At 41.6% G+C, this 27,005-nt stretch overlaps 1 protein-coding gene across 1 annotated transcript in view; it reads left to right on the top strand.

The window, feature by feature from the left end:
* The window catches only part of LOC122759230 (protocadherin-15-like), a 226,307-nt gene extending 201,684 nt beyond the window's left edge, over positions 1–24,623 (top strand). The window contains exons 36-40 of the mRNA XM_044013918.1: positions 5,874–5,895; positions 7,339–7,377; positions 9,799–9,872; positions 17,930–18,059; positions 22,573–24,623. Coding sequence (XP_043869853.1) covers positions 5,874–5,895; positions 7,339–7,377; positions 9,799–9,872; positions 17,930–18,059; positions 22,573–23,355 — 1,048 coding nt within the window. The 3' untranslated portion in view covers positions 23,356–24,623. The remainder of the gene's footprint in view (positions 1–5,873; positions 5,896–7,338; positions 7,378–9,798; positions 9,873–17,929; positions 18,060–22,572) is intronic.
* The last annotated feature ends 2,382 nt before the right edge of the window (positions 24,624–27,005 follow it).

Raw genomic sequence — 27,005 nt, 5'->3', positions numbered from 1 at the left:
GGTTTGGAATGGTAAAGGCCAAGGTTATTATAGTAAACAAACACTAATGAAATAACGTTCATTAACTGCAATAAAAACAAAAGCTAGAGTTTAAAAAAAAAGGATAACTAACTGAAACTGAATCGTGTGTTTATAAAACTTATTAAAACTAACTAAAAGTGTAGTGAAAATGTGCTTAGTTTTCATCTGTATAAATTAATTCCATACGTAATCCTTTTGGGTTCATTTATTTTTTCTCTGCTCTCTTTAAAAGTTTTTCATTCATTCATAATAAAATGTTTTCGATTTGTTTTTGTTTACAGTGTTGGACATAAATTAAACATGTTGAGTTCTAAGTGAAGCAAACCTTTAATCTCGGGGTTTAATGTTTGTTTTTGTTTTTTTTTCCTCACTGTAGATAGAATGATAGAATAGAATGGTAGAATGATAGTGATTCAGACAAAATTGTTATAGATCATCACAAAGACACACAAGGACCTCTTCGACAACATACTGTATAATATAAACCACACTTATTGAGCTCTTTCTGTTGAAGACACACTTTATACCGGCTGAATTTAGCAAACGCTCTTTACCAGGACTGTCACCTGTAACTGACTGACGCGTGGCTATGTAAATGTGACGCGCAAAGAAGTCGTTTGTTCTTTACGCGTGCATGAAAACTAAAAATAACGCACCACAAAGACATAGAAATATCAAATGCACAGGTGAGGGGAGGGCAAAGATCCAAAGACGTTGAAAAGAAAGACTGATCTTATACAAAAAATGAAGCACAGCCAAGGAAAACATTCAGGTGGCGGGTGATCGCAGGAGCACAGATGTCGAGATCAAACGTCAAACACCACCACACAGTCTCAAAGTGACTTTCACTTCCTCGGGTTCACTCAGCCCCTGCATTTAGAATTCATGAATATTTAAAAGGCAAGGAAAATAAAATACACATTGCAAATGAGAGCTGTAGAAATGTACACAAAATGAAAAGTGTGAAATATAATCTTTTCACTTCTTTCAAATATTATCACACCTAAATTACATTAGACATTTTTAAGGTGTGTGGGTTTTCTCCAGGTTCTCTCATTTCCTCCCACAGTTCAAAAATGCAGAGGTTAATTGGACACTCTAACTTGCCTATAGGTGTTTTTCTTTGTTTTGTCTCTGTGTGTGTTGGCCCACAGTCCACGGTGTACCCTGGATTGGAACCAGCAGCCCCCGCTGTGGAGGATAAAGCAGTAGATAGTGGATGGATGGAATTTGAACGGCTATGAAGTGAAGTAGGGATGTTGTTCCATGGGTTTTGGCTACTGTACCACATTAAAAACTTAGCATTGTTGGCTCTGAATAGCTGTGAATAAGATCTGGTGTGATAAAAGTGCATTTTATATTAGAAAAAACATAACGAGATGGCGAAAGAGCAGTGGTTCTCAAACCAAGTACCACCGTAGAAAATATTCACCTCTGACTTTTCAGAAGAGGCAGATTTAATCCCACGAGAGATAATTTGCTTCAGAATAAAAGTCTGTCTGTGTTTCACTCGTAAAGTGCTGAAAATGTGAAGGTAAATCACAAATCAAATATTTTCATGTGTTTTTACAGCATTTCTACTTTTAAAATATGTTTTTACTTTCAAAAGATATGGTTTGATGATTTTAATTTGTGACCCTTTGTATCTCATAAACAGCCTTTGCTTATTTTCACCATTATGTTTTCCTAATTCGTACAATGAAGCGTTTAACCTTCATTCAGTCATTGCATAAGAGGCTGAACAGTGCACATGTAGAACAGGTAGCAGGCAGTGCTGCTGTTTCAGGTGAATGGGCTGTTGCAATGTTTGACTTTATAATTAGCTTTCAGCCTCACCTGCTCATCACACGCACATATTAAGCTTTATCGTCGTGGAGACACTCATCCTGTTGTATTTGCTGAAAGCGCAGTCGCATTATCACATCTAATTGGCGATGTACTGTTTTCAAAGCTGCGTCTGTGAGGAAAACACCGCCCCAGTTATTTATACATGCATACATTCTGTCCTCCTTTTCCTTTTGTAGGGAATTCACTGCATATAAATAAATGAACAAGCGGAACAAAGACATGCTATTTTAGCATTTTTATTTACAGTGAATATATGTACAAACGGAAATGGCCTATATCGCCGAGCAAATAAGACACAGCAGGCTGCTATTTGTTTCTAGACTTCACTCGCACAATCCACACGGAACTGAGACTGAAAACGCTCCGGTGTTGTGTTTATTTCTACAATGCTGCCATCAGCAGTGGTTCCGCCTTTCAGACCGTTCCTCCAGTCATCCTGCATCAGCCCACTGCTCCATTGACTCTCAGAGATGCTGAGCTTTCCTGGAAGTGACGATTTTGCCGCATTTATCCAATCAGCGTCTCACTCGCCGCAGTGAAAAAAACCTATTCTGGTCTGTCTCACAGAGATCAATTGAAGGTGAGCTTCCGATGGTTTTGTATGGGAAGAGAATCACAACAGACGATCTGTGATAAACGGCTGATTCTGAGTGAACTAGTCATAGAGTTGATCGCGTACATATTTGACATATCGTCGTACTCTTGTGTTTGGAGATTGTTTGCGTTCAATGAAAAGTAACTAAAGTCAACATGAAAAGACCCTGGATGTCTACAGGAGACGTCCTGTCCTCAGCGACTTCAGACACGGGCATGAAGAACAAAAAAAGGGTATCGTAAAATAAGGGGAGGAGAAAACAAAATCTTTTTTCACAGAGCACTTTTTTACTTGAATGGACAGAGGAGTGATTGTTCCGCACACAGTCAGCTGTATTACACATCCACAGTAGAGTTCTGGGACTCTGTGTGGTGGCAGAAAGTCACTAGATTTGTTGCTATTCGCTTTTTTGAGAAAAAGTTAGCGGGCGTTTGTAAAGTCGTCAAATATAGTGAGCGACAAAGTCACCACGTTGGCAACACTATGAAAACTTAGATTTTTCTTTCTTTATTTCCCTTTCTTTCCCCCGGCTTGCTTCATTCTGTCTCTGTTAATGTGATGTTGTAATGTGTGGCACATCTTCTTCTCCGTTTTTGGTGTAGCGCTACAGCGCCACTTACAGGCCTGGCATATGTACTACAGCATTTTGAGTCATTTGGTGGGGTTTCGAGACATTTGCTGAAACAATGCCGTGTTCACAGGACACTTTTTTCAAAAAGATTATGTTACGTTTCAATACGTCTCTGTTTGAGTACGGCCGAAGAGGAGTCGCCTCTGGTGTGAGAAGCTCTCAAACAAGGTTCTCTAAACTGGTGCAGTGGACACCCAACTTGACAGGACCACATTACCAGGATTAATGAACTGTCCCTAACAAACCTTGTCTCAGGTGAAACCAACAACCTGAAAATGGGAGGGGTGAATGATCTGCATTGTTCAACTTAACGACTCTGTAGACCGGTATCAGCGTCAGAGCTTAAATACCTGGTTCTTCCCACTAGAGAGTCACAACTGAAGACGCCTCTTGGATAAGAGGTGGGCCATGTTCAACTTAACTCAACTTAAGTCCAGTCGCCCACAGCTAAACTAGGCAACAGGATAAATAAAGTGAAAGAAACTGGATAACCATTCATTTTCAATTATCATATTTGCTTGTTGGATGTGTTTTTGCTTCGTGTTTGCTGTAATCGTCCTTGACTTTTTGCAACATTTACAACCGAAAGTGGAATATTTTTGACTGGTGATTTACTTCTCTATAAAGGAGCCTGAACTGCAGCGTGAAAAAAGAAATGAGGGGGGTAGAAGGGTGAGGTGGAGAGAGAGAGAGAGGATGCTGAAAGAGGCTGTTAGAGTGAAAAGAGGAGTAGAAAAGGCAAACGAGAAATGGGGGGCGGGGGGTGGCGCTAAAAAAAACTGCAGGAAGAATGAGTGTTTCTGGGTGTCTTAGTGGAGTGTGTTCTTTAAGAGCTGCAAGACAAGGTGGAGAGTAGACAAAGAGTGGGAATCAATCATGGCATGTACGTGTGTGTGTGTGTGTGTGAGAGAGATATCAGATAGCTCTGTGTGTGTGTGTGTGTGTGTGTGTGTGTGTGTGTGTGTGTGTGTGTTTGTCTGGAAAGAACCTAATTATGTGTCTTTCAGAGCAACAAGGACAGGGAGGCGGACTTATCTTCACTCACTCTCTCACTCACTCTCTCACTCACACAAACACAGATGATTGCACTCTACACACACCGCCAGGCACACAAGTATAGCTGACATCTATAGCCTCAAGTGTACATACATACATTTAGACAAAAAGGGTTTAATTTTGTTGATCTACCAGATACTTGCATACAATCTGTGCATTGACCTTGTTCAACTGGATAATCATCTATTCATTTTTTTTCCCCCCCCATTAAAAAGTGTTTTGTTGATGAATAAACGTGTGTATGTCTGTGTGTTTACGATGTACAGCCGATCACAATTGAGTTGATTTTGTGAAAAGTGGTTTTCTGGCACAAACCATGACCTTGTCAGGACCTGTAGTCCCCAGCTGTGTTTCCATCATGGTATAGTTTGGTTTGGTACAGTACGGTATGGTTAAGAATGAGAACTGAGGTCATAGCGTTTTACTGGTGCAACTGTCTTGGATCTAGCTCCACCCTGAACCCTGTACCATTTTTCCCCTGTTACCCCAAGAGAAGGGTGCCCAAAAAAAATAGAACGGTAGGGTTATTTTGGTATTTGTAATGGAAATGGAAAATCTATTTGTACCAAAACAAGCCATTCCACTTGATGGAAACACGGATATGGAGACCAAAACCTGGTCGTATTGAGGCAGAACCTGGTTTCTGAGGTACTGGTGAAGTTTAAGGCTAAGATTTGAACTGTGTTTATGGATAAGCAACATGTTAACACTTTGTTTAGGCCATCTAAATGAATGGAAATCAATGCAGTGTCCTGAGACGAATACTGTAGCTGCACAAACCTGTATGGATGTTAAGAAATGTATGAAATAAACAGGACAATAACAAATGAAATATGTTAAAGGTCACCAGTGTGTGATCTTGAGGATCTTCAGAATTGGAGGCTGTGTTGATGGTGCCTCTGTTCACATATTCAGAGAAATCCCTTCAACCTAACTCATCACAGACTGCAGGACTCTCTTCACTGTTCTGCAAAAACACCCCAACAGTAGTCACACTTAGGTATGATGATGATTTCTGTGCTCTGTTTTTGATGAGTCAATCAAATGACACATCACATTTTTATGGGTTTGATACCATCACTTTTTAATACCACGGTATAGCTTGAAATTGCTAATTGGCCCATGCCTATTCACACTCGGAGATAATTCATAGGCGTACGTGCAACCATAAATCAGGCTATACATGCACAGACTGTACATTATACATGCATGTGTTGGGTCCATTTTTCCTAATCCTGGTGGATTAATTCATATTCCTGCATTTTTATGAATTAGATATTCCACCCACTGGTCATAAATTACATGTTTTTTTTATTATTATTATTGTGGTGCCCAATATTGAAATGCCTCGTCCTTGTTTTTCTCCACAATGGGATGAGCTCATTTGGCTTGTAAATGAGATGTGAATATTTCATATTTATGAAGCTATAACCAGACTATTTATCAAAACAGAGCAACAAAATAAACAGTGGGTGACAGTGCAGAAAGACACAGCCTCTTTTCCCCCTGCGCCATCAATTTACCGCAAAAAAACACACTATCTCTATACATTCACTTATATGCAACTCCACTTCTTGCCTTCTTCTTGGAAAACTGGGTTAAATATCACAAACTGTCCATGTAAACATAATATTTCTGTTGCAACAGGGATTATTTACTCAACCAACAACAAATGTTTCCTTCATAACGTTGATTTATGCTTTTCTTTTTTTACTCTTCCAGGCGAGGCTTTGGACAACAGGAGGTACGTGACGGCTTTGCATGCTACAGTTGCATGTGTGATCGATGTTTTCTTCTCATCCTCGTCCTGCTCTCGACACATTCCCTCCTTCCCTTCCTTTCATTTTCCTCTGTGTGTGATGTAATTAAGGCAAGAGCAGCTTGTTTTCTGGATCGTGATTTATTTGATCATGTTTTAACATAAATTACACGCTGCCCATGTTTGAAGGCGTGCAGTGACGTCAGTGACTTCAGTGGTGGATTGATGACACATGTTAAAGTGTAAAAACACAAATGTGTCAACTAACAAAATCAAGCATTCTTTACTTTAGTTGAAAGAAGTTGGTAATCCGTGTATGTATATGCTTTGAAAACTGCAGTATTTAAAATCCTACCTTGTGGTATATTTCTGGTTTCATTGGGGTATGACATATTATTTTAAACATTATTGCCCTTTCAGCACCTTTTCCCCATTGGAATACCTGTAAAGGGCTAGTGCAAAACATAACACGCGACATTCCAGTTACCAAAAAAAAAAATGTTGTGCTCCTACCTTGTTGCTGAGGGGATATTTTGTTGTCAAAATCCCAGTTAGTTGAGTTCTGACATAGTTTAAACATTGTTGAAATGCCTGTAAACACTGTTTGCCCTTCACAGGTATTTCAACAGGTGAAAAATAACACATTTCTTCATATAAAAACAACTTTGAATAATTCTTATTACAGTAGTTTCCAAGCACATGCATAAACAAGGATATCAGACACTACCCGGCCAATGGTGTATATTTGCTATTACTAGACAGAACATATTTATTTTCATGTTAGGACGGTTTAATCCAGAGAAATGCAGCTGTAATCGTCGTATAATTCCATCACACAGCATTATCAGGCCGTGCACGCGGACCCGGATCCGATTGGCCGTGACTTGCCAAAGGCGACCCGATAATGAGGCATGAATGTCTTAAAGACTAAACTAGACTTTAGGTAAATTCCAATGAAGCATTTCAAACAAAATAGAACATTTGAACTCAGCAGTGGATCAACAACTGGACTTTGGTGGTATCGTAGCAGTGTGCCGCTCACAAAGCAACACCAACTTCAGTCTCCAATGGGATAAAGCTGTCCAACGGCAAGAAAGATCATGATGTCCTTTTAAGCTAAGGCAGATTTTATTAGTGGCTAAAATCAGTTTTTCCTCATCACTGTCTTTAGTGAGCATTTGCTTCATGTGCACACAGCAGTCAGATGTATGGTACATGTTTCAATGTAGACTAAACTCAGATTTGAGTTGAATAACAAACAAACTGATAAACACAAAATAAAATACACATGCATGCATCCACTTTTGAAGGTGCAACATCAGCGATTGATTTTCTGTTTCCAAAATAAATGTATACACCACACTGAGGGAGAACTCCTAACTCCTTTCATTTGTCTTGTCATCCTCTGCTTTTCTTTGCCTCTTGCAGACTCAACAACTTCTGCGACCTTCTCTGCTCAGACCTGAGGTACTCTGTCTCTCTTCCCTTTTCTTTTTCACTACTGAACGCTTCCTTTGTTGCAATAAATAAGCTGGGCCTAAATGCGGAACACAGGGCGGAAGAAGAGGAGGGTTTATTATTCAGTGAGGGGAGGACGGAGGTGGACGGGGAGTGAAGTCTGTGCCGCGTGATCAGGGGCTTGATGGGCGACGAGCAGGCAGGCGAGGTCTGAGGATCCAGGGGCAACAGAGGAGCGGTGAAGCAAAGCTGCTTTGTGTGGCTGGTGATGTTGCGAGCGTGGCAGGTGGGCAGACGCAGATTAGCTCAGAGGTAACACGAGGAAAACACTCAGAATACACAAATCTAAGCTGCCGCAGTGTTACCCACCAGACGGGCTGCAACAAGCGTGGGCTGGAGAAGGAAGAGGGATGCACCGATGAGTAGATGGACGGCGGGTGTGCATGCTGATCAGCAATCAGGGAGAGAGGAAGAGCGTCACAAGCGCTGTGCAAAATGTCCTCATATGTGGACGCAAAATGAAATGTTCCGATTGTGGCAGTGTCAAGTAGAGGCAGAAGAAGGAGCTTGCGTGTCTGTTCATTATTCTTTTTCGGAATGGAAATACAACAGTAACAAAAACGGAAATATGTCATATTTACTGTTTACTATATGAACAGATGACGATCGAGCATTTGTTTCCGAATTGGCTGATCAGAGTTTTGCAGATTGGCAACTTCACATGACGTATTTTTATGTTTCATTCTGATTGCTTACGTCCTGCAGGATTCATGCAAAAATGAACAGTGCAGGGCCGGTTTCAAACTGTCACAAATCACTTTCAAGTGGAACGATGCAGGATTTTTACCATAATTCAACAGTTTCAGAGTCACTGTGATGGTTAAACAGCGTGACTGAAAACAATTTCCCCTCGGGGATGAATAAAGTATTTCTATTCTATACAGCTTGTGTTTGCGACTCCATTGAAAATAAATGAACGTGGCCAGGAGAGAGGAAGGGAGGGGGCAGCATCAGCAGCGAGTTTTTACGACCGGTGGACGATGGATGGATGGATGTACCCTGAAACTTTTTGAGTATAGAATCATTTCAGACCTCAGTTTTCCGACTTTCCCTTATTCGGTTAGAAATTGCAATAAAACCATGTAAAATAAACACATTAAAGCTGGTAGGTGAAGTGATCACTACACAAGCTGTGGCCTGTTGGTTCCCATCGCTATGTCTTCTGATTTATGTTCACCTTGAGCGTGTTCTGTGGCAGTGATCCACCTCTGCCGTCTCTGATCCGATAAAAGGCTTCTCTCCTTTGCTGTCACAACAGCTGTCCTCCGTCTTCACTTTTTATGAACACAGTTGCTGAAGTGTTGCCTGGTACATATGTTGCCTGGTATATACATCCAGGGATTTGAACAGCATACCTTCCTGCCAAAGTCCACTTTCCTATCCACTTTACCTTGACCTTGATAGAAAGCATCCGAGATTAAGGAAAGGATGGATGTTGAGGGGAAGTCTTAGGAAAAGACAGCTGTGGTCTTACATTGCATAAGCTGTGGATCCATTTGTGTTGCACATTATTTCCACAATAAAATTTTGTTGGAAATAAATAAATGGAATCAGGGAAATGCTTTTACTTTGAAATGGGAACAGGGCATGTTGTGTTGACATAAATGACAGATATAGAGGTCAGCACCTGTGACAAGATGTCTATTCCTGAAATTTCACACGAAATCCTTAGCAATTTAGCCCTTAAAAAGCAGATATTTTGCATATGTTTCAACTTTTTAATACTGTATACTTCTTTTTTGGGTTATATTCTAGTAAATAGATTGAGAAATAATTATGTAAGGTCATCACATTTCTAAATCCCAAAAAACGAAAACTTTTGTACACTATTATATTTATCTTTGAACTGATAATATATTTTCTAAGTTCAGTTTTCAAACCACTCAGGGTTTGATCTGATCTGTTTATTCCCTCGATTGCACTCTTCAGGTTTGATGTTCCTCTTCTTCTCCTCCAGATTACATTTCTCCATGTTATAAACTGCAAGTTTGAGACGAGTGAACCGTGAATATATATATATATATATATATATATATATATATATATATATATATACACATATATATATATAAAGGGACGTGACATTCAAATGCCGATTGTTTTCAGCCCCTGCATTTGTCAACGTCCGTTCATCCTCACACTGCGACGGCTGAGGTACCAACAGTTTTGTGAATCACGCGATGATTTCCGCGGCCAGGTCTGCGTCTGTTTTTATGACAGCTTGATAAATGAGGGCCGGCGTGTGGGCTGCTGAGCTGTGAGGGAAGCATCACAACTGCAGAGCAAAGTTTAACACATCCAGCTTCACACGATGAATATGTAATCAATATGAAGAACTGAAGTACTAATTATGGTTTGTCAATCTTACAGGAGCTGTCGATGGAGTCTGGCATTGACCCTGGTCAGGACTACTACACTCAGGATTATTACAACTATGATCACGGGTCAGTTTCCTGCACACACTCTACACCACACACACATGCTTTGTCTGTTATCTTCACTTATGTCCATCTGTGTATGGAGCCACTTATCAAAGGCTCTGTTACTATAATAATAATATGTTTTCTGTCCTCTCTCGCTGTTAAAAAGTTAGAAAGAGGTTTGGTGTGGGGTCACGAGTGGTTTTCAGACTTAAGTTTCCAGCCAGAGAAGGCTGTCTATCAGTGAGACAAAAAAAGTGGGTGTATGTGTCCTCAGATAGCTGCCATGTTTTCATTGAAACCCTCTTCTCAAGCTGCAATTATCCCCTGAAGTTTTTCTTTATATTTAAAAACAGCTCCACTCAAAAGAGGCAAATTCCTGTTTCAGTCCTTCTTTCAGAGTGATATTAGATAACGCCAGTATGGAGACTCTGTAACCAGAGTGGTAGATTGTGAAATTACCCTGGTGTCATGTGTATATTGCTGATAAGAACCTGCATCTATTCAGGGGGCATTTGACCCTGGGAGTGAACACTGGTTTATCTGTTCCCGCTCGACGATAGAAACTAGATTTCGGTGTGTTTCGGATGAAATGGCTTCACACGATGGAGCACAATTTCATTTCCTTCCTGCCACGTGATGCCAGAGTCTAGTGTTTGCACTTCATCCAGCAGGGCCTCATGTCAGCTCTGCAGCAGCTGCTTTGATACTGAACTGATGGCATCGCTCACACTGTGTGTGATGTTGCCCTGCCTCATGTTGGCCCTCCAGCTGGTGCCGCTCACAGGAGTGTAACAGATCTGTAGCAACTCTGACACCGAAAACTGGAAGCCTTCGAATATCAGACACAGAATAACAGACACAAGTCTTACGTAGACTTCAACCTGCTGCTGCTGCAGGTGCTTAGCTCTCATTACTTTGTTAACATCTCAAAATTTAAGTTAATTTTCACAATCTACACATTACTAAGTTAGGAGTTTGGACAGGTTGGATGTCTTCTAACTGCATGTGTCACACTCACACCCAGTGATTCAGTGGTTTTAGTCAGTAAAAATACAGTAATGTACTGTCTATTGAACACAAGACCTCCAATGAATCACTGAATCCCTTTCACGTGTGTGTGTGTGTGTGTTACCTCTGTAAGATCTTTTCCGGCACCGACACTGACCTTGTCAGGACCAGTAGTTCTCGTAGAGATCAAAACCTGGTCGTAATGAGGCAGAGACTAGTTTCTGAGGAACTGGTTAGATTTAGTGCTAAGATTTCAATTTAAATTGTGCTTTAGTTAAGAGTAGGGTTAGAGATTAACTTGTTATGTTTTTATGTTTGTTTAGGCTGTCCAAATGTGCAGTGTCCTAAGAAGAATAGCTGATTATACCCGTCTGTGTGTGTCTGTGTCTGTGTGTGTGTGTGTGTGTGTGTGTGTGTGTAGGCACCCAGCCATCCACCTTTGATGCATTGTGTGATTTTCATAATTTTAGCTGCAGACGCCCGGGAACTTGATTTCATGCACCCACCTTCACTCCCACATAAATACACACACACACACAGCCACACACACAAACACATCAATTCTGACATGGCAAACATCCATCACTCGCTCACATGCACGCACGGTGAGAAATGCTGTCTCGCTCATTCGTCTCATCACACACACACACACACACACACACACACGCGCGCGCACGCTCGTGCACTGAGTTAATACAGTAGCTGCTAATCAGGCAGCCAGCCATGGAAGCAGACAATGAGCCAGATGCTGTTGGCCGAGAACAACATTTAACCTCATGTACACAGTAGCAGCAAATCACAGTGTGTGTGACCCCAGGTATAAATAAAAGGTGCAGGTAATGAATGCTAATGCTAATTTTAAAGATACACAGACAATTTCTCTTTTATTTCATCCGTCATTGACTATGAAAGAGTGTAAACATTTATCTGCATGACTCAAAAAGAAAACAGTACAAACGGTTCTGAACGCCACTGCTCGGCTATAAAGCAGAACTATGCAGGATTTAACGACGCTGTCTGCACTACTGCCCCCTACTGCATGTGACCGGAGAAACAGCCGTGCAAGATCACAGCTGCACTTATATAACCATCATATGCCTGCCTTGCAGATTTTGCATTGCACGTTCCGTCTCTTTTATTTTGGTAAAAATGCTCCCAAACTTTCGAGCTCCGTTGCCGGCTAGCCATGATACTGTTTGGGCATAACTTTATCACGGCTAATCCCGATTACCACTACTGCGCAAGTGCGTCAAGGACAGAAAGGCAGACAAGACAGCAGAAGGTGCAAAAAACAAATATTCGAAAAATAAACGATTAAGTCGATTATTATATTTTTTCCCGAATGGTGGGAATTGAAAAAATACACATGCAGGCAAATCGGATGCCGGCCAGATTGTGTTCGCCGGCTCCTTTGAAAACAAACACACATGGCCAGGAGAAGGGGGTGTGTCAGCGGTGAGTTTACAGTGATTACATAGTAGACAGATTTTGAACAGAATTTAAAGGGGCTTATATGGAAAATTATTCACGTATTAATCTCTTGTTTTTATGTCAGTGAATAAACGGATGATAACATGACTCCTCGGATGCTTATTATGGTCTGTAGACTGACTTGTATCGCAGAGTTTGGGTCAGACTTTCCACCAAAATGCAAAAAATCACGCCCCACACACCACTGGCTTACTTCCACCCACCGTTACTGACCTTAGCAGTTGCTCGCCCTTCCTTCCATCAATCACAGACAAGGAAACATGACGCTGCTGTACTGAGAGGCACAGAGAGACTCGTGTGGAGATGAGAGGCTTAATCAGCACTATATGATCTCATTTGGCACCGGCTTGAATTTAACGGACATTAATTTTTAATTAAAAGCTTCGCACTGCAGCTTTAAGATTTTATTTATGGCTTTTAAGCCGATGGATGGTCTCTGTCCAACTCATATCTCTGACCATTTAGCACCATATGTCCCTGTTCATACTCTGAGGCCCTCGGGCAGAGGGGTTTTTAGCCTTAGCAGGTGGAAAAAATGAACTAAACAGTAAACAGAGCATTCTGTTCTTCAGTTCAGTTCAATTCCAGCATATTAGTTTTATTCACCAAGTACTTTTTAAACACTTTCTTTTAATTTTGTTTTATTTATCCTGCTGATTTGTATGACCTTGACTGGTTTATCTGAAAGTGCTCATCAAATAAGGTTTATCAGTGTTATATAAATTATATATACTGCAGATGGATGGATGGTTTCGGACACTTAATAACTCTTAAATATAAGAAAATGAAAAATACGAGCAGATACAACAACGTTGGATAAAGTGTGACAGGTAAACAGACCAAGTCAAGAACAATTAAAAGGACAAATGAGCCATTTTCTAATGATTATGATATTATATCAGAGTGAATCATGATTAAAAACCAACAAGTACGCAATATGTGGCGTGCATCAATAGAATCATTGAATAATTGACAGCAAAATAATGTACAGTATATTTTTCAGATTAAATGCAGAGCGGAGATATATGTACTGTATATAGCTGTAGAAAAAACAAGCTTTAATAAAAACAACATGCAACAATTTACAAAAATCATGTTCGACAATAGAGAATACATTGAAATTTAATGGAGGTTAAGCAAGGAAGGTAAGCGTGTAAACGTGTATTTATTTTAGACAGTGATCAATGACTGTGCAGCTGTAATAGTGAGTGGGAAGCTTTTCCACTGAGACAGAAGAAGTCTTACAGCAAAAGCAGTTTCAACTTTGCACTGAGGCGAGCCCGCCGAGAGAGCTTTCTACGTCATGAGCAATATTATGAAATCAATCCTGATTTTAATGCGGAGCCGGTAAAGAGAAGTGAGATTTAAGATTGTGAGGTGTGTTTGTGAGGAGCCCGGCTGCTGAGGAGAGGAGACAGGAGAGGGCTGCTTGACTGATGGATGAGTCACCTCCACGAGAGAAAAATAAATGGGTGAATGAGCAGTTCAAGGTCTCTGTGGGAAAGCAGAGCTTTTCACCAACTTCTTTAATTGGAAAAAAAAAAACCCGAGTTTGAATGACTTTGTTGACGTGGAGGTCAAAGTTTTGGACCGCGTGGGCTGATGCCGACTCTCATAATTAATAGATATGCTGACTTTCACTTGACTTGAACTCTCAGCACAACAGAGATGAGTGAGAAATACTCCGGAAGCATAAGAAAAGAATGGTCACTCGCGTGTGTACGACAAGCTTTTTCCATCATGTGTCATTTTTATTCAAAACACTACTCATTCTCTATGATGTCAGCATGTAATGTAATGCAATGTTTTCAAAAGAGAAACAGATTATTCAACTGTTATCATAGGCAGTTAGTAGCACATGCAATATTACCCAGTAAATGAATCCGTTTCAAACAAACTAGATTCAGTTTCCTGTTATTTTTGTCACTACGTTCCCTTACAAATGTGCTATTTTTTCCCCTCAAAGTAGTAAAGAACAAGCAGAACTGTTGTCAAACACACAAAGTGTTGCATGTGAAGTCAGTGAGCTGATGTTTATGTCATTACTACCCCCTAGTGGTGACAAAGAGAGGAGAAGGAGAAAAATGGAAAAGGAGGAAATTGCAAGCGCTAAGTTGTAAGCACAGCCTTAGAGTATTGATTGTGTGTGTGTATGTGTGAGAGTTTCCGTTGTAGTCGGTGGGTTAATGGCTGTGAAATCCCATAATCAGGTTTTAGTGTGGGGTTAAGGCTCATTCCATTAGCTTATACAGACCATGCCATGAGAGGATTATACATATTATATATTGTCACCCCTCTTTCCTTTAGGTCAAGTAAATTCAATGTATGAGTTAAACATTCCAGTCCAAACACGGATGATTAGAGAATTTGACAGATGTGCCCTGAGACTTTTCGCACGGCGCTGCATATAAATGAATAAATAGATGCTGTGCAAATATCACTTGTTCATTTGCGAAATGGCTGCTGGAACAAAGCTACTTTCCAATCGCCTTGTTTTACATGGGAGAGTAAAAGCTCCGCCCCAGAGGCGACACGCTCCGATTCACTGTGCAGAGGGTGCAAATCATTCTTAGTACACTGTAAATTATTTCTACGATTCCACGGTGAATTTCACCATAAATGACATCACGTTACAACTGGGAACATTCCTGTATTTTTGTGTTTTATTGTGAAATTACTGCAGGTGTTCCTATTAAAGGAAACTCATCTGAAGGGATTTTTTTTAGTGTGATTTTTGCAACGATATACAGTATTTATAAAAAAAATACTGCTAAATCTCAGGAACATATGCTGTAATTGTAGAATTTACGCTCAAACTATACTGCAATTTACTGTGAGTGTACTTTCCTTGAGTTTTTTTGATGTTTCTTACAACTTTCACTTTTACCCCACTCCCTTTTCCAAATAAATAATAAGTAAAAGTAAAGCTTTTTTTTTTTTGGTGTTTCTATTGTTTAACGATGAAAATCGGCTCATGCAGGAAAACAATTATGCGAGTAAGTCAAATTACAGTATACAAATTGCTAATAAGGAGAATATAGCAGAATGTATCACGTCACAATCTCGCCTCGAGATTACTTTCACATTGACATCCGCATTGTCATTTCCTTAATAACTCACTAACAGTCATATAGTCATGCACATACAATGAGATAAGCCTAAAACGAGGACTGGAAAACCGAGGCTGGGGGTGCGTTCCACAGCCTGCTTGTTCTTGGTACATATGAAGATAAATGAAGCTGTGTGTTGGATCTTGGGATGTTGACGAGGTGTGGGTGACCACTTGCAGTTGATTGGGTTACTCAAAATCCAGTTGCTTGTGTCAGCAGGATTCTTGTGAGTTCCTCAGAGTAAAAGGTACTAAGACTGGCTACTTGTGGTCTAAGGGGAAGATGCCGGCCCTTTGTGGGTCCCATATTTTTAGTTGCACTTGCACTGCATTGTCCACCACACATGTTCATTTAACCATTTCTCTTCTTTTAATGTTCCGTACCTCAGGAGGATGATGGCACCGAGTTCTAGATTAAACATTTTGGTTCAGTTTGTTTACTCATGTCGGTATAACTAAGCTCTTGTGTTGGTGTAAGAAAAGGCTCATAAAACTGTTTTCACCTCAACTTAACACAAGCTCAACACCAAGCAACTAAATCAGCATGTAGCAAAAAAGAGGTGAAGAAATCAGGAGATTATGGCCATTGTCCACAAAAACAAAGCTGCAAACCTGACACAACGATTTCCATATCGTTAATTATGTCTCACCTTTGCTGATTTATCACTATTGCTCCTGTTTTAAGTCTATTAATTATGCTCCAGACATAAGGTGGTGAATGAAAGCATTTAAAGATCCAGTGTGTGAGGATTACTGACAGTGACATCTAGAGGTGAGATTGCAGATTGCATCACACAAACCCCTCCATTTTTCAAGTGCATCAGTGAACCACGGTGGCCTTTGTTTAGGAAGGAAAAATTGAAACGGTCTGTGTGAGCGACTGTAGAAACATGTTAGCTCAAGATGGCGCCCTCCTTAGAGCAAGGCCCTTACCTTAAGTACATATTTAAGGTTTCTTCTTCTTAATTCTATGAAAAACAAATAAAATGTTTTTTTTTTATTTTTAAGTGATTATACACTTATGCAAACATACTTACATTTCTGTAAGAATAAACCCTATAAATATTACACACTGGCCCTTTAAGATTGTGGACTTTTAGGTTGGACACTAACTTAAGTGCATGTTAAAATGCTCGAGTAATTAAATATAAGACAATCTAATGGGTGACTTGATCTTCTACCAAAGTCATTTTCTGCTGACTTGCTTTTACTTTTAAAAGCTGTTGTTTTCCATCGGTCCACTGAATGCACCACTGATTTTCTCCCTGTTTTCTCCCTGCTCTTCTCACTCGGGCACCTTTGTTTATTACTTGGCTATTAATGTAAAGGCAGAGCAACTACTGGTTGACAAAGAGCTTAGTGATTACACGGGGCAACTTTTCTTCCGTACAACTCTGTTGTGGAAGAGAGCCAAAGGACTTCCAGCCGATTTGTTACTTTAATCACTCTGGGATGTATTGTTATTCCAGGATGCCGTTTGAAAATATATGTTTTTCGACCCACTGTCTCTCTGAGCGGCACGCTGCAGGGCACGGAGCCCAAACGTGGTGATGCACGGCACAGTTTTTTTTGGCCGGTGGAGGCAGGCAGGCCTCCCGGAAAGAGGCAACAAAGAGAGACAAAAGGGAGGAAAATCGATTCCAATGTTTTCTGCTCACAAAAAAATGTCTCCTGGCAACAAAATGCTTCTTTTGTGATTAAGGCAGCTTTTGCTTAGGAGTCATTAGACACTGCTTATCTTTAGAGGAAGCCGCACTGTTGTGCAGTGCATTATGGCTTCAAGTGGTTGTTGGAAAGCAGTGGCAAAGTGCAAATTGTGCTTGTGAAGCCAAGTTTTACAAACAAAGCTTTAAGTTTAAGGTTTAAGTATTTTAAAGTGCAGTTGTAAACCAGGATGGAACAAGTGGGCTCACTGTCTTTGAAAACAACAAAAATACACCTGCTTAGGTCTTTATCTTGCTGTTTAAAAGTCTTTAAAACTGGAAACTGAAGTGTGGTTTGCTTTGTTATCTGCTCACAACACCACACCAAACTCCATGGAGACAATCTGCAATTTTACACTATGGCACAAGGGAGTTGTTGATCTATTGCTGCCTCTTTTAGTGAGTTCAAATATGAGTTTTTTCACTGTTCCGGTGTTAATTCTTCATTGGGGTTTACTTAAGTGGCACACATTTATTTTTATAATTTTCACAATGAGTTAAATACACAGGTTCTCTCTGTGGACTTCTGTGCGGGGGATTGAGCGGTTCTTTGACTTGTGTTTTCTGTCAGAAAGATGTGATAAAATGACAAAAACATTCTTAGATATGGTAGACTGAAGCTGTTTGTTTGGAGAGAATTTTGCTAAGTGGTTGAAATCTCTTTTACCTCGTGTCCCCGCCGACAGCCATGTCTTTGAATGAATAGCACATGCATCACAACGTGTCATTTCTTTATTTTCTTCTCTCCCTCCCGTCTCTGTGTTTAGGTACGACCTGCCTCAGTACGGCAGTCGCAGGAAGCTGATCTCACCCTCCGGCCTCTACGATGAATATGGAGAAGTTGTTGTCGATGATGACGGCAGCTACTACTACAGCCCGCAGGAGTCTGACGCAGAGGTAAACACAAGGAAATGAACACAGGCTGTGCAGTATGCACTGGTTTTGCTGAATAAATGATTTCGATCCTTCACAACAACCATTCACAGTGGTGGTAACATCACTTAATCTAATTTGGATTCCAATTAAAATCTATTTCACTTAGTTTTCACAATAACCATACAATATACAGTATCAACCTTTTATTATCATAATTGATGTTTCTAATCCCACCTATATAAGGCATTATAACACATATTCACATTATCAGAGATATTTATAAATGAATACATATATGTTAATATTTTTTTAAAGAGAAAAAATAAAGAAAAACAACACCATGTAGATCATATTATCAAAAAATTGCTCACCCACTCTGATTATTACCAAGTAAAATGAATAAACAATGGGGGAGATGGTGTGTTGTATATGTTATATATACAAAAACTCCAGTTTAATACAAAAAGAAATATGCATATGTTGTAGGTGGGAGAATTTCAGTCATCTTACATTTAAAGACTTTAAAGCTGCTGCATGTAATATGTATTTATGCTGTTTCTTGGCTCTCAATGTGAGACCCTCTACTCTCAGATAAGCCACTATACAAGACCCTATATATGCTATATGTTAAGACATGTTATAATATCATGTTCAAAATATACTCAAACTGCACTAAAACTGTACTGTTTTAGAGAAATTTCAAATTAAAAGTCTCACATTAGCACTTTTTAAATCAAAACTTTGAGATGCAATACAAATCGAATTACACGTATGTTCTCGAAAAGACTGACAGGGTTGTATTCAGGACATCTATGACTACGAGCATACGGGGAATCAGACATTTTTACTGCACAGTTTTAGAGAAATTTAGAAGTTAAAAGTTTCACATTTGCACATTTTAATCAAAAACAAAAACATTCTCAAATTTGAGATGAGACATTTCCATTATGCTTCCAGTATGTCCAGTTATTAGGTCTCTGACCTAATAGGCACTCAGACAGAAACACAGCGCTCTCTGTGTTTTATTTTGAAAACAGGATGTCAGTACGCTCACAAATCAGCAAACAAGTGTCAGATAGCTTGACTGCAGTAGTCAATGCTGAGTGCAGTGTGTCCACCCCATGCACCAAGAAGGTGCCCCCCCACTTGACAAAATCTGTGAACATGCTGCTTCCTCTCATTGTTCGATGGCCCGAGAGAATCATTTAGCTAAATCCAATCAAAGGATTTCTAAATAACATATTTGGACTTACAGATGGAAGCAGCAATGGATCAACTACTCGTCTGTTCCAGGATTTAAAATGACAGATTTTCTCTATGGACTTGCACAAGTGGCAAACTTCATTACCATAGACTTAAAATGGTGTGGATTTTATCAGGTGAGCCTTTTATTAAGTGGCTCATAATAAAAGTAAGTAATAAAACAGTAAAAGTATTTACTGTTTGGGTTTTTTCTCTGTTGTCCCTTTTGCTAAATGTTCTTGTTTGATTCTGCATCAATGTCATCAGGTGAGGAGACAGTTTCAAGGAGACAGAGTAGCCCCTCACCCTGCTTACTTCCAGCCCCGTCCTCCTCCCAACCCAGCTCAAAGAATGACCTCAGGTGACCCCAGGGGTGAGGGTGACAAAAACCAACCACTGGAGGGCACTGCGACCACAAACGCCAAATCAAAGGGCACGAGTGCGGCCTCCAGGTTGAAAGGGGTGACGAGAGTAAGCGCGCTGCTGTCCAGTGTGAGCAAGAAATCTGGACAGCCGCCCTCCATCCACCCACCGTGGAGCAAAGCCAGGATTGGACCGATGGAAACAGGGGATGATGGAAGTAGAGAAAGGCAGGAAGACAGGAGGAAGGAAGGAGTGGGAAAAGAGTTTGAGAGAGGGGAGTCATTGACCAGGGAAAATAAAGGAGGGGGAAGAGATGACTCAGGTGAAAGAGGGAGAGAGCGAGCAGGTAGGGGAGAACCGGAAACACTGGGGAGGAGCAAGAGAAATGGTGTGATAAAGAATGGGTTAGGAGAAGGCATCCAACCTGAGCACAGGGGAGAGCTCCCCGGCCTTTCATCATTTGGCCGGTCTTACAGCCTTGGCAGCAACTTGGTCATCGATGGTAGTTATTTCCAGACATCTGTCGAAGCCGGCAGACCACCGGCAGTAAAACAAAACCTGAGCAAGACCCTTGGTCTTATCTCCCTGGCCAGGAGGCTCCAGGGTCCCGCCAGGGTGGGGAATGAGCAGTGGAGTGATGGAATGAGCTGGGCTACAGGAGAGGAGATGCACAGGAGGATGTATGGCTCTGTAGGAGATATGAGTGTGTCTGCATCAGTGTCAGAGAGGGACCATGGAGAGGCCAGGAGGAGGAGGAGGAGGAGGAAGAGGAGGGTAGAGGAGGAGGATAGCTCCTCTGAGGGATGGTGGAGGGGAGAGAAAAGACATCATGACAGCGATTCCGAGACAGGAAGTGGCAGCAAAGAGTCTCCGTCCGAATTCAGTGTCTCTGACGCGAGTAGCCCCGTATCATCCGTCACAGCCGAGCACGACAAGACAGCATCTGATACAGGGACGGACAAAAACGAGTCGGACTCAGGGGCAGAAAGGGCAAAGGGAGCTCCTGACACAGACAGAGGGTCAGAGAGCGAGGCGGAAAAGTCCAGCAGAAAAGGCTCAAGGAAAGGTAGTGCTAGCAACAGCTCAGCGAGTCGCAGCAGTCTTAGTCGTAAAAGCGCCAACTTGAGGACGCAAAGTAGGAGCAGACCGCCCACAAACAGCAGAGCGATGGACAGAAACGGCAGCAGACGCTCCAAAGATGTCCAGAGGTGTTCGTGTTCTACAGTTTCTAGTTCAAGGCCCAAAGGTTCCAGACGGCCTCCTTCTTCACATGACACCACAGAGGAAGACAGTGAGGAGGAAAGTGAGGAAGATGAGGAATCAGGAGAAGAGCGGGGGGGGAATGGAGTCATGTCAAGTAGGCGAAGTTCCAGCAACAACCAACCTGGCAACTCGGACGACTTGTCGCCCATCATTGAGGATGAAGAGGAGGGCGAAGAGGAGGGCAGGGGCCATTCCAGGGACGAGAACCAGGATGAGGAAAGAGATTCGGATAATTTGGCTGAGTGAAATGCAGACGAGGACCCATTTTGACGCCGATCACATGCTTTGGCTCTCTGTGTAAGATCTGAGATGTTTGATTGTTCTTGTCTGCTGTGACACTCGCGCTGGCAGAATATGTCGGCGCGTTCTCTTCTGCTCTCGGCTGTTTTTAACATCTTCCTCCTCTTAGAAACCTCTTGTCTCCGGTCTTGTTTTTTGCCTGGAGCTCCTCCGTGTCCATCTTGCCTTCCTTTTATAGCAGCTGTGATACTTGTGTGCAGTGTTTGAGTGGTTTTCTTCTCTGTAGGATGTCTCCTGTCTGCGAGGACTCACTGTTCTGCTGCTGCTGCTGCACTGACCTCGCTGTCTTCTCTTTGTTGCTCCTAAGCTTTGCTCAAAGTTTATTTATGTTCCTCTGTCACTCTCCCGCTAGCTCCTCCAGCACCTGTGGTTGCCTGCAGGGAAAATTAGTTTTCTTTATACAGTACTGTTCTTTATTTGCTTTCTTACCGATGTAAATAGAAATAACCTCAGGGTTTTGTTTGTTGTGAAACAGCAGGTCAGTTACTGTCACAGCAAACCCCTTTTCTTCTTCCAGAGTGTGTTTGTGTGCAGCGGTGTTACAATGAGTTCCATTCCATGCAACACTTACAGTTTTGTTAAACAGTTGGTTTATTTTAGGATTTTTCATGATTAAAACATGATCAAAAACTTGGAGTAACACTGTTGCACACGTGTGTTTTTGCTGTGTTGTGTGCGAGTGGAAATGTTTATTTTGTCAATTGATAGAGTTTTATGCTACATCCAACAGTAGTTTAAAACAATACTTCTCACTTCTTTAAGTAAAAATATGCTTAGGCTGGGTTCAACCTAGTATTAAAAGATACAGTCATTTTTAAGCTCTCTTTATTCACATGAGGTCAGGATTTCAGATCCAAATACTCCATAGTGCCACCCTGTGATCTGTTTTGGCAACTATTTCTATTCCATCACAAGTGTATGATAAGAAAATAAACACTCAGTTTTATAATAAAAGTCTTGTATATGATATAAACGACTTCCTGTTCTTCACCGTAATCGCTTCCCTCTCCATCCTCTGAAGTTCAAACCGAGCATCAGAATGAGGACGAATTTAATCATTTTAGTGACATAGAACATGGTACAGTCCGAGTATTTCAGAAAGGGATCTTCATAGAAGAAGAAGGAAATGTCAAGTGAGCAGCAGTTCTTTGGGAGTAAATGCCTTATTGATGGCAACTGCAAATCAAATAATCACTTGAACTTGTTTAACATTGAAGCAGATGAGCCACAGCTGCAGGAAAACCACAGCGGTCACTTTATTGGGTATTTGATGTACCGTAAGAACTGACCCGTGAGTGTATGTGGACCTTGAAAGTACCCACACACTTGTTTAACGCCATTTTCTCTGCATGTTTTTTTTTTGCAGCATGGCTGTAGAAAGCATCGCATCAAGCTGGTGGTGGACCGAGAGTACGAGACCAGCTCCACCGGTGAGGACAGCATGCCGGACACCCAGCGCAGCCGCTTGTCCACCAACCTCAACAGCCACGCTAACGTTAACGGCAGCATCTACATGGCCCAGAACGGCTCCATCATCCGCACGCGGCGCTCGGTCAACGCCGCAGGCCCCGCCGCGCACGCACACGCCACCACAAACAACAACCTGAAACTCACCTCGCCCATCTTCAGCTCCCGGCTGGCCAAGCACTTTAAAAAACTGGACAAAATGGCTGCCACGTTGGAGGAGAGAGTCCCGCTGAGCATTCCCAGACTAGCGGCAGACGGCGGGGGCAGCACGCTGCGCACCTTCCAAACCCCGGGGGTGGCTGCGTCTGCGACGGCCACTTCCTCTCTGTCGCACGCTGACATCAATAAAACGATGAATGTGTTTAACACGCGACAATCCAGCGTTTCTTTGGGGTCGAGCAGCCCCAGCAACACGGGCCCCGAAAGCGTCGCGTCTGCATCGAACGCGGTGAAAGCGGCGCGGGGCGGCACAGAGCAGCAGCCACAGAGCGCGGCGGGGAGGGACGAGCCGAGAGACGGCGAGCGGGAGTCAAAGGTGGACGGCGGCGATGAAGACGACCGCGTCGCCGGTCTCGTGATGAGAGAGCCACTCGAGTGCCCGAGTGATAGAACACAGTCGGACGAGGAGGAATTATGGATGGGCCCGTGGAACAGTCTTCATATACCCATGACCAAACTCTGACTGACACTGACGCCACTGTGCTCGCTCCTTTATTGCCAAGATCATTGAAACCTTCAGATGTGACTGCAGGTCATGAGTTGTGCAGCTCATCGGGACGCACCAGTTACAAGGAATGTGAGTGAGAATGGTGAGTTCTTTTGGTCACACACTGGTCAAAAGAGGTGCTACCTATTCTTATTAAAGCTGCAGTAGGCTGGATTTACAGTAAAACGGTTGATTTTTTGACTCTCATCCACAGCTTGATGAAAATATCTTTTTGTTTGATGAGCACAAACAGATAATAAGCAAGATGACCCAAGGCAATCTCTCCATCTCGACTCGTTTTTTTTTTAGGTTTCTTAGCAGCATAGGCAGTTGCGGCCCGTGCTGGAGTGACAATCATTCCACCGAGGGGACCTGTATACAGACTCATTATGGGTCACTCACATGCAGCATTAGAAAGACCTGATGGGTATTTAACCAAGGCAGATGTGAGGTTACTCGGAAACAGAAACCTGGGAGACTTCATTTCATTAATGAATTGCTCACATTGTATTGAATTCTCTGCTGCTGGGAGTCTCCCACAACAATAACAAATTACAGAGTTTGATCACATCGGAAAGCAGCGTGGGATCGTGTGAATTGGTGTCTTGTTTCATTCTCCACAAACTCCCAATGTGTATGAAAAGATGCACTGAAAGAGCTTCCTGCTGTGAGATACTGTCAGTATCTGCCCAGAAAACCAGAAGCACCAGTGTGTCTGTGGTGAAAATAGTGTAGAAGATGCTGCATGTGAAACAGGAGCGTCTGAGTCTCCAGCTGCGAGGCTGTTCACAGAGTCCAGAGGAGGTGAAGTATAATTTTCTCTTTTTGCGATCAGAAAAATCCCGCCTACTGTATCTTTAAAGCTCATTTAAATGCACCGTTTTTTGCTGCAGTTCACTGATGAAAAACGTCGAAATGTTTTGTGACTTTTCCCAATCAGAGCATCCCTTTAGCCCAACTGACCCGAGAGCTGCAAACACCTTCAGAGTAAAAAATAACCAGGAACGGGAGGACGCGCTATATTTGTACTTTGCTAAGAGATAAATGAGAAGGTGACCTTGTGAAGATGTTACGGCCCTTTAAGCGACTGGCGTGTCTGTGTGGAACTGGACTCGTTTCATTACAGTATTACAGCTTGCCTGACACTTTTCATTGACACATGATGTCTTGTATTGTTCAAACTTTTGCCTTTTTATTCTTGTCAAGTTGCTTGGCAAATTGAATCAAAATAAAGAAAAAATAAATAAAACTATTTCATCCTATGATATGTGAAGTTGTTGTCTGGTCTCCAGTGTCTGAAGTATACATGCCTTCTCTACGGCGGTTCTCAAATTGTATCAGTAACCATATTAAATCTACAGACAGTTAATGTTATATCATCAGGTTATTTAAATGATGTGCTTATTTTCACAAACACGATTTCATGCAGAATTCAGAGCCTTTGTTTTGGAAAAAATATGAACTTAAAGCGATTCTGTTGCCAGAATTTTTTTGTTTTTATTTATTCAACCTTTATTTAACCAGGAAATTCCCATTGAGATTAATAACCTAGCCAAGATAGGCAGCAGCAAGTACGACACACTCGACAGTTTCACATTTAAAACACTAACAGAAAACAAAAGAATCCAGATTAAATTTACAAGTACATTATGAAACAAGTGCATATTGTGGAATTCTCAGTTTGGATTTGAAAACACTCAATGAAATGAACCCAGGTAGTTTCAATTCACTAGGCATCAGTGGAGATAAAAACTCCCTCTTAACAAGAAGAAATCTCTGACAGAACCAGGCTCAGAGGTGTGCGGTCATCTGCCTCGACCGGTTGTGGTGAAAGGAAAATGGGGGAGAGAGAGAGAGAGAGAGAGAGACCAGGAGCAGATACACAACTGTATCAAGTTACAAGTTTATACAGTCAATGATATCTACTTTTTAATTATAGCACAATAATAATGGTGATCATATGTATGATATGGGTAGCCTCGAAAACTGGATCTTGATCCTGCAACCTGCAAGATGAGAATACAGAGAGAGAGAGAGAGAGAGGGAAGGGAGGAAAGACACAAACTAGGGGGAGAAAGAGACAAGGTTAATGACATATAAAAAGTCATTCATACCCTGAGTGTGACAGAGTGAATGTGTGTGCACCACAGGAAAATCCCCCAGCAGTCAAGGTCTATAACGGCATAACTATGAGATGGTCCAGGTTTCCCTGAACCATCTCTAACTATAAGCTTTATCAAAAAGGAAAGTTAGGAAAGTCTAACTTTAAATACAGAGAGAGGCTCCGCCTCCTGAACTGTCATTGTAAGCTGGTTCCGCAGGAGAGGAGGAGCCTGGTAACTGAAGGCTCTGCCTCCCATTCTACTCTTAGTGGTCTTTTAGGGTGATAAGACTAGTTCTTTCAGGTATGAAGGGGCCTGACCATTAAATGCTTTGTACGTGAGGAGGAGGATTTTATATTTAATTCTAAACTGTACGGGGAGCCAGTGTAGAGAAGCTAACACTGGTTCTATGGTCTCTCTTTCTAGTTTCCAGTCTTTCGGCAACATATTCCATGCAAAAGGTGCAGAATGCACAAAAGCCTTTTTGCCCAGTTCAGTACGGGCACATGGAACAGAAAGCAGCAAACGATCTAGTGAATGGAAAAAGTACGGATCAGCACTGAAATTAAGGTACAAATGTAGGTGGGCTCTAATCTGAGTATTGCTTTATATATGAAAGTGTACCAATGACTGATCTGTCAGGTGGCCAGAGCAGGCCATCCCATCCGAGAATGAAATGACACATTTAAATTGACTATAAAATGAAAAGTCAATAGACTCTTGAGATAAACTTTAAGTGATGTACTTGACTGCCATAAAAATCATAATATACACCTCACATTTCTGAGGATCAACTCATTAAATCATAGACATCGCATTGCAATAGCCTAAGGAAACTAATCAATGTTTCAGCAAAATAATAATATACATACTAGATCATAAGTTGCCCTCATGGTTGACTAACAAGGTTAGTACAGCACAGGACACGCTATCAGATTAAATGCTGATCGTACTGACAGACAGTTTACGTCGATGGGTTAGGGTTTGGGGGAAGAGGACAGATTCCCCTGGGTCACAGATTTCAGTACTGCACACAGGTGTCTCCTCTCCTTCAGATGTCAACAGTGTAAATGTAAAACAACGATTATTTGTCCAAGACACTTTGATTCATTTTGATGGCTGCTCATTATTATCTCATGGCTTTTTTTTTCTTTAAATCAAATGTCACCAGAGGAGCTCTGGAGCTCCCCTCCCCTCCCCTCCCCTCTCCTCTCTTAATAATGTGAGTGTAGTTTCTGATGAAGTCTGGAAGAAGTTGGGGTCATTAAGCTGCCGAACGAGCAGGTTTTAAAACTCTCACATTTAATTAGACGGCTGCGTAATTTATTATGAAGGAAACTCAACAGAGGGCGTCGTAGTGGCGGTGATATTTGAGAATGAGTGCTCGTTATCACCTGAAATTAGTGCGCTGTAGCAGAGAGTAATATATTTTAAACAGTCTCTGGAAAGAAGGAAAGCAGGAAGGAAGGCAGGAAGGAAGGAAGGAAGCAACTCATTTGAGTTGCTACTGGTTTACATCCTGGT

Source organism: Solea senegalensis, linkage group LG18 (assembly GCF_019176455.1).
Source record: "Solea senegalensis isolate Sse05_10M linkage group LG18, IFAPA_SoseM_1, whole genome shotgun sequence".
Taxonomy (NCBI): Eukaryota; Metazoa; Chordata; class Actinopteri; order Pleuronectiformes; family Soleidae; genus Solea; species Solea senegalensis.
This window is presented reverse-complemented; position numbering and strand designations above follow the sequence as displayed.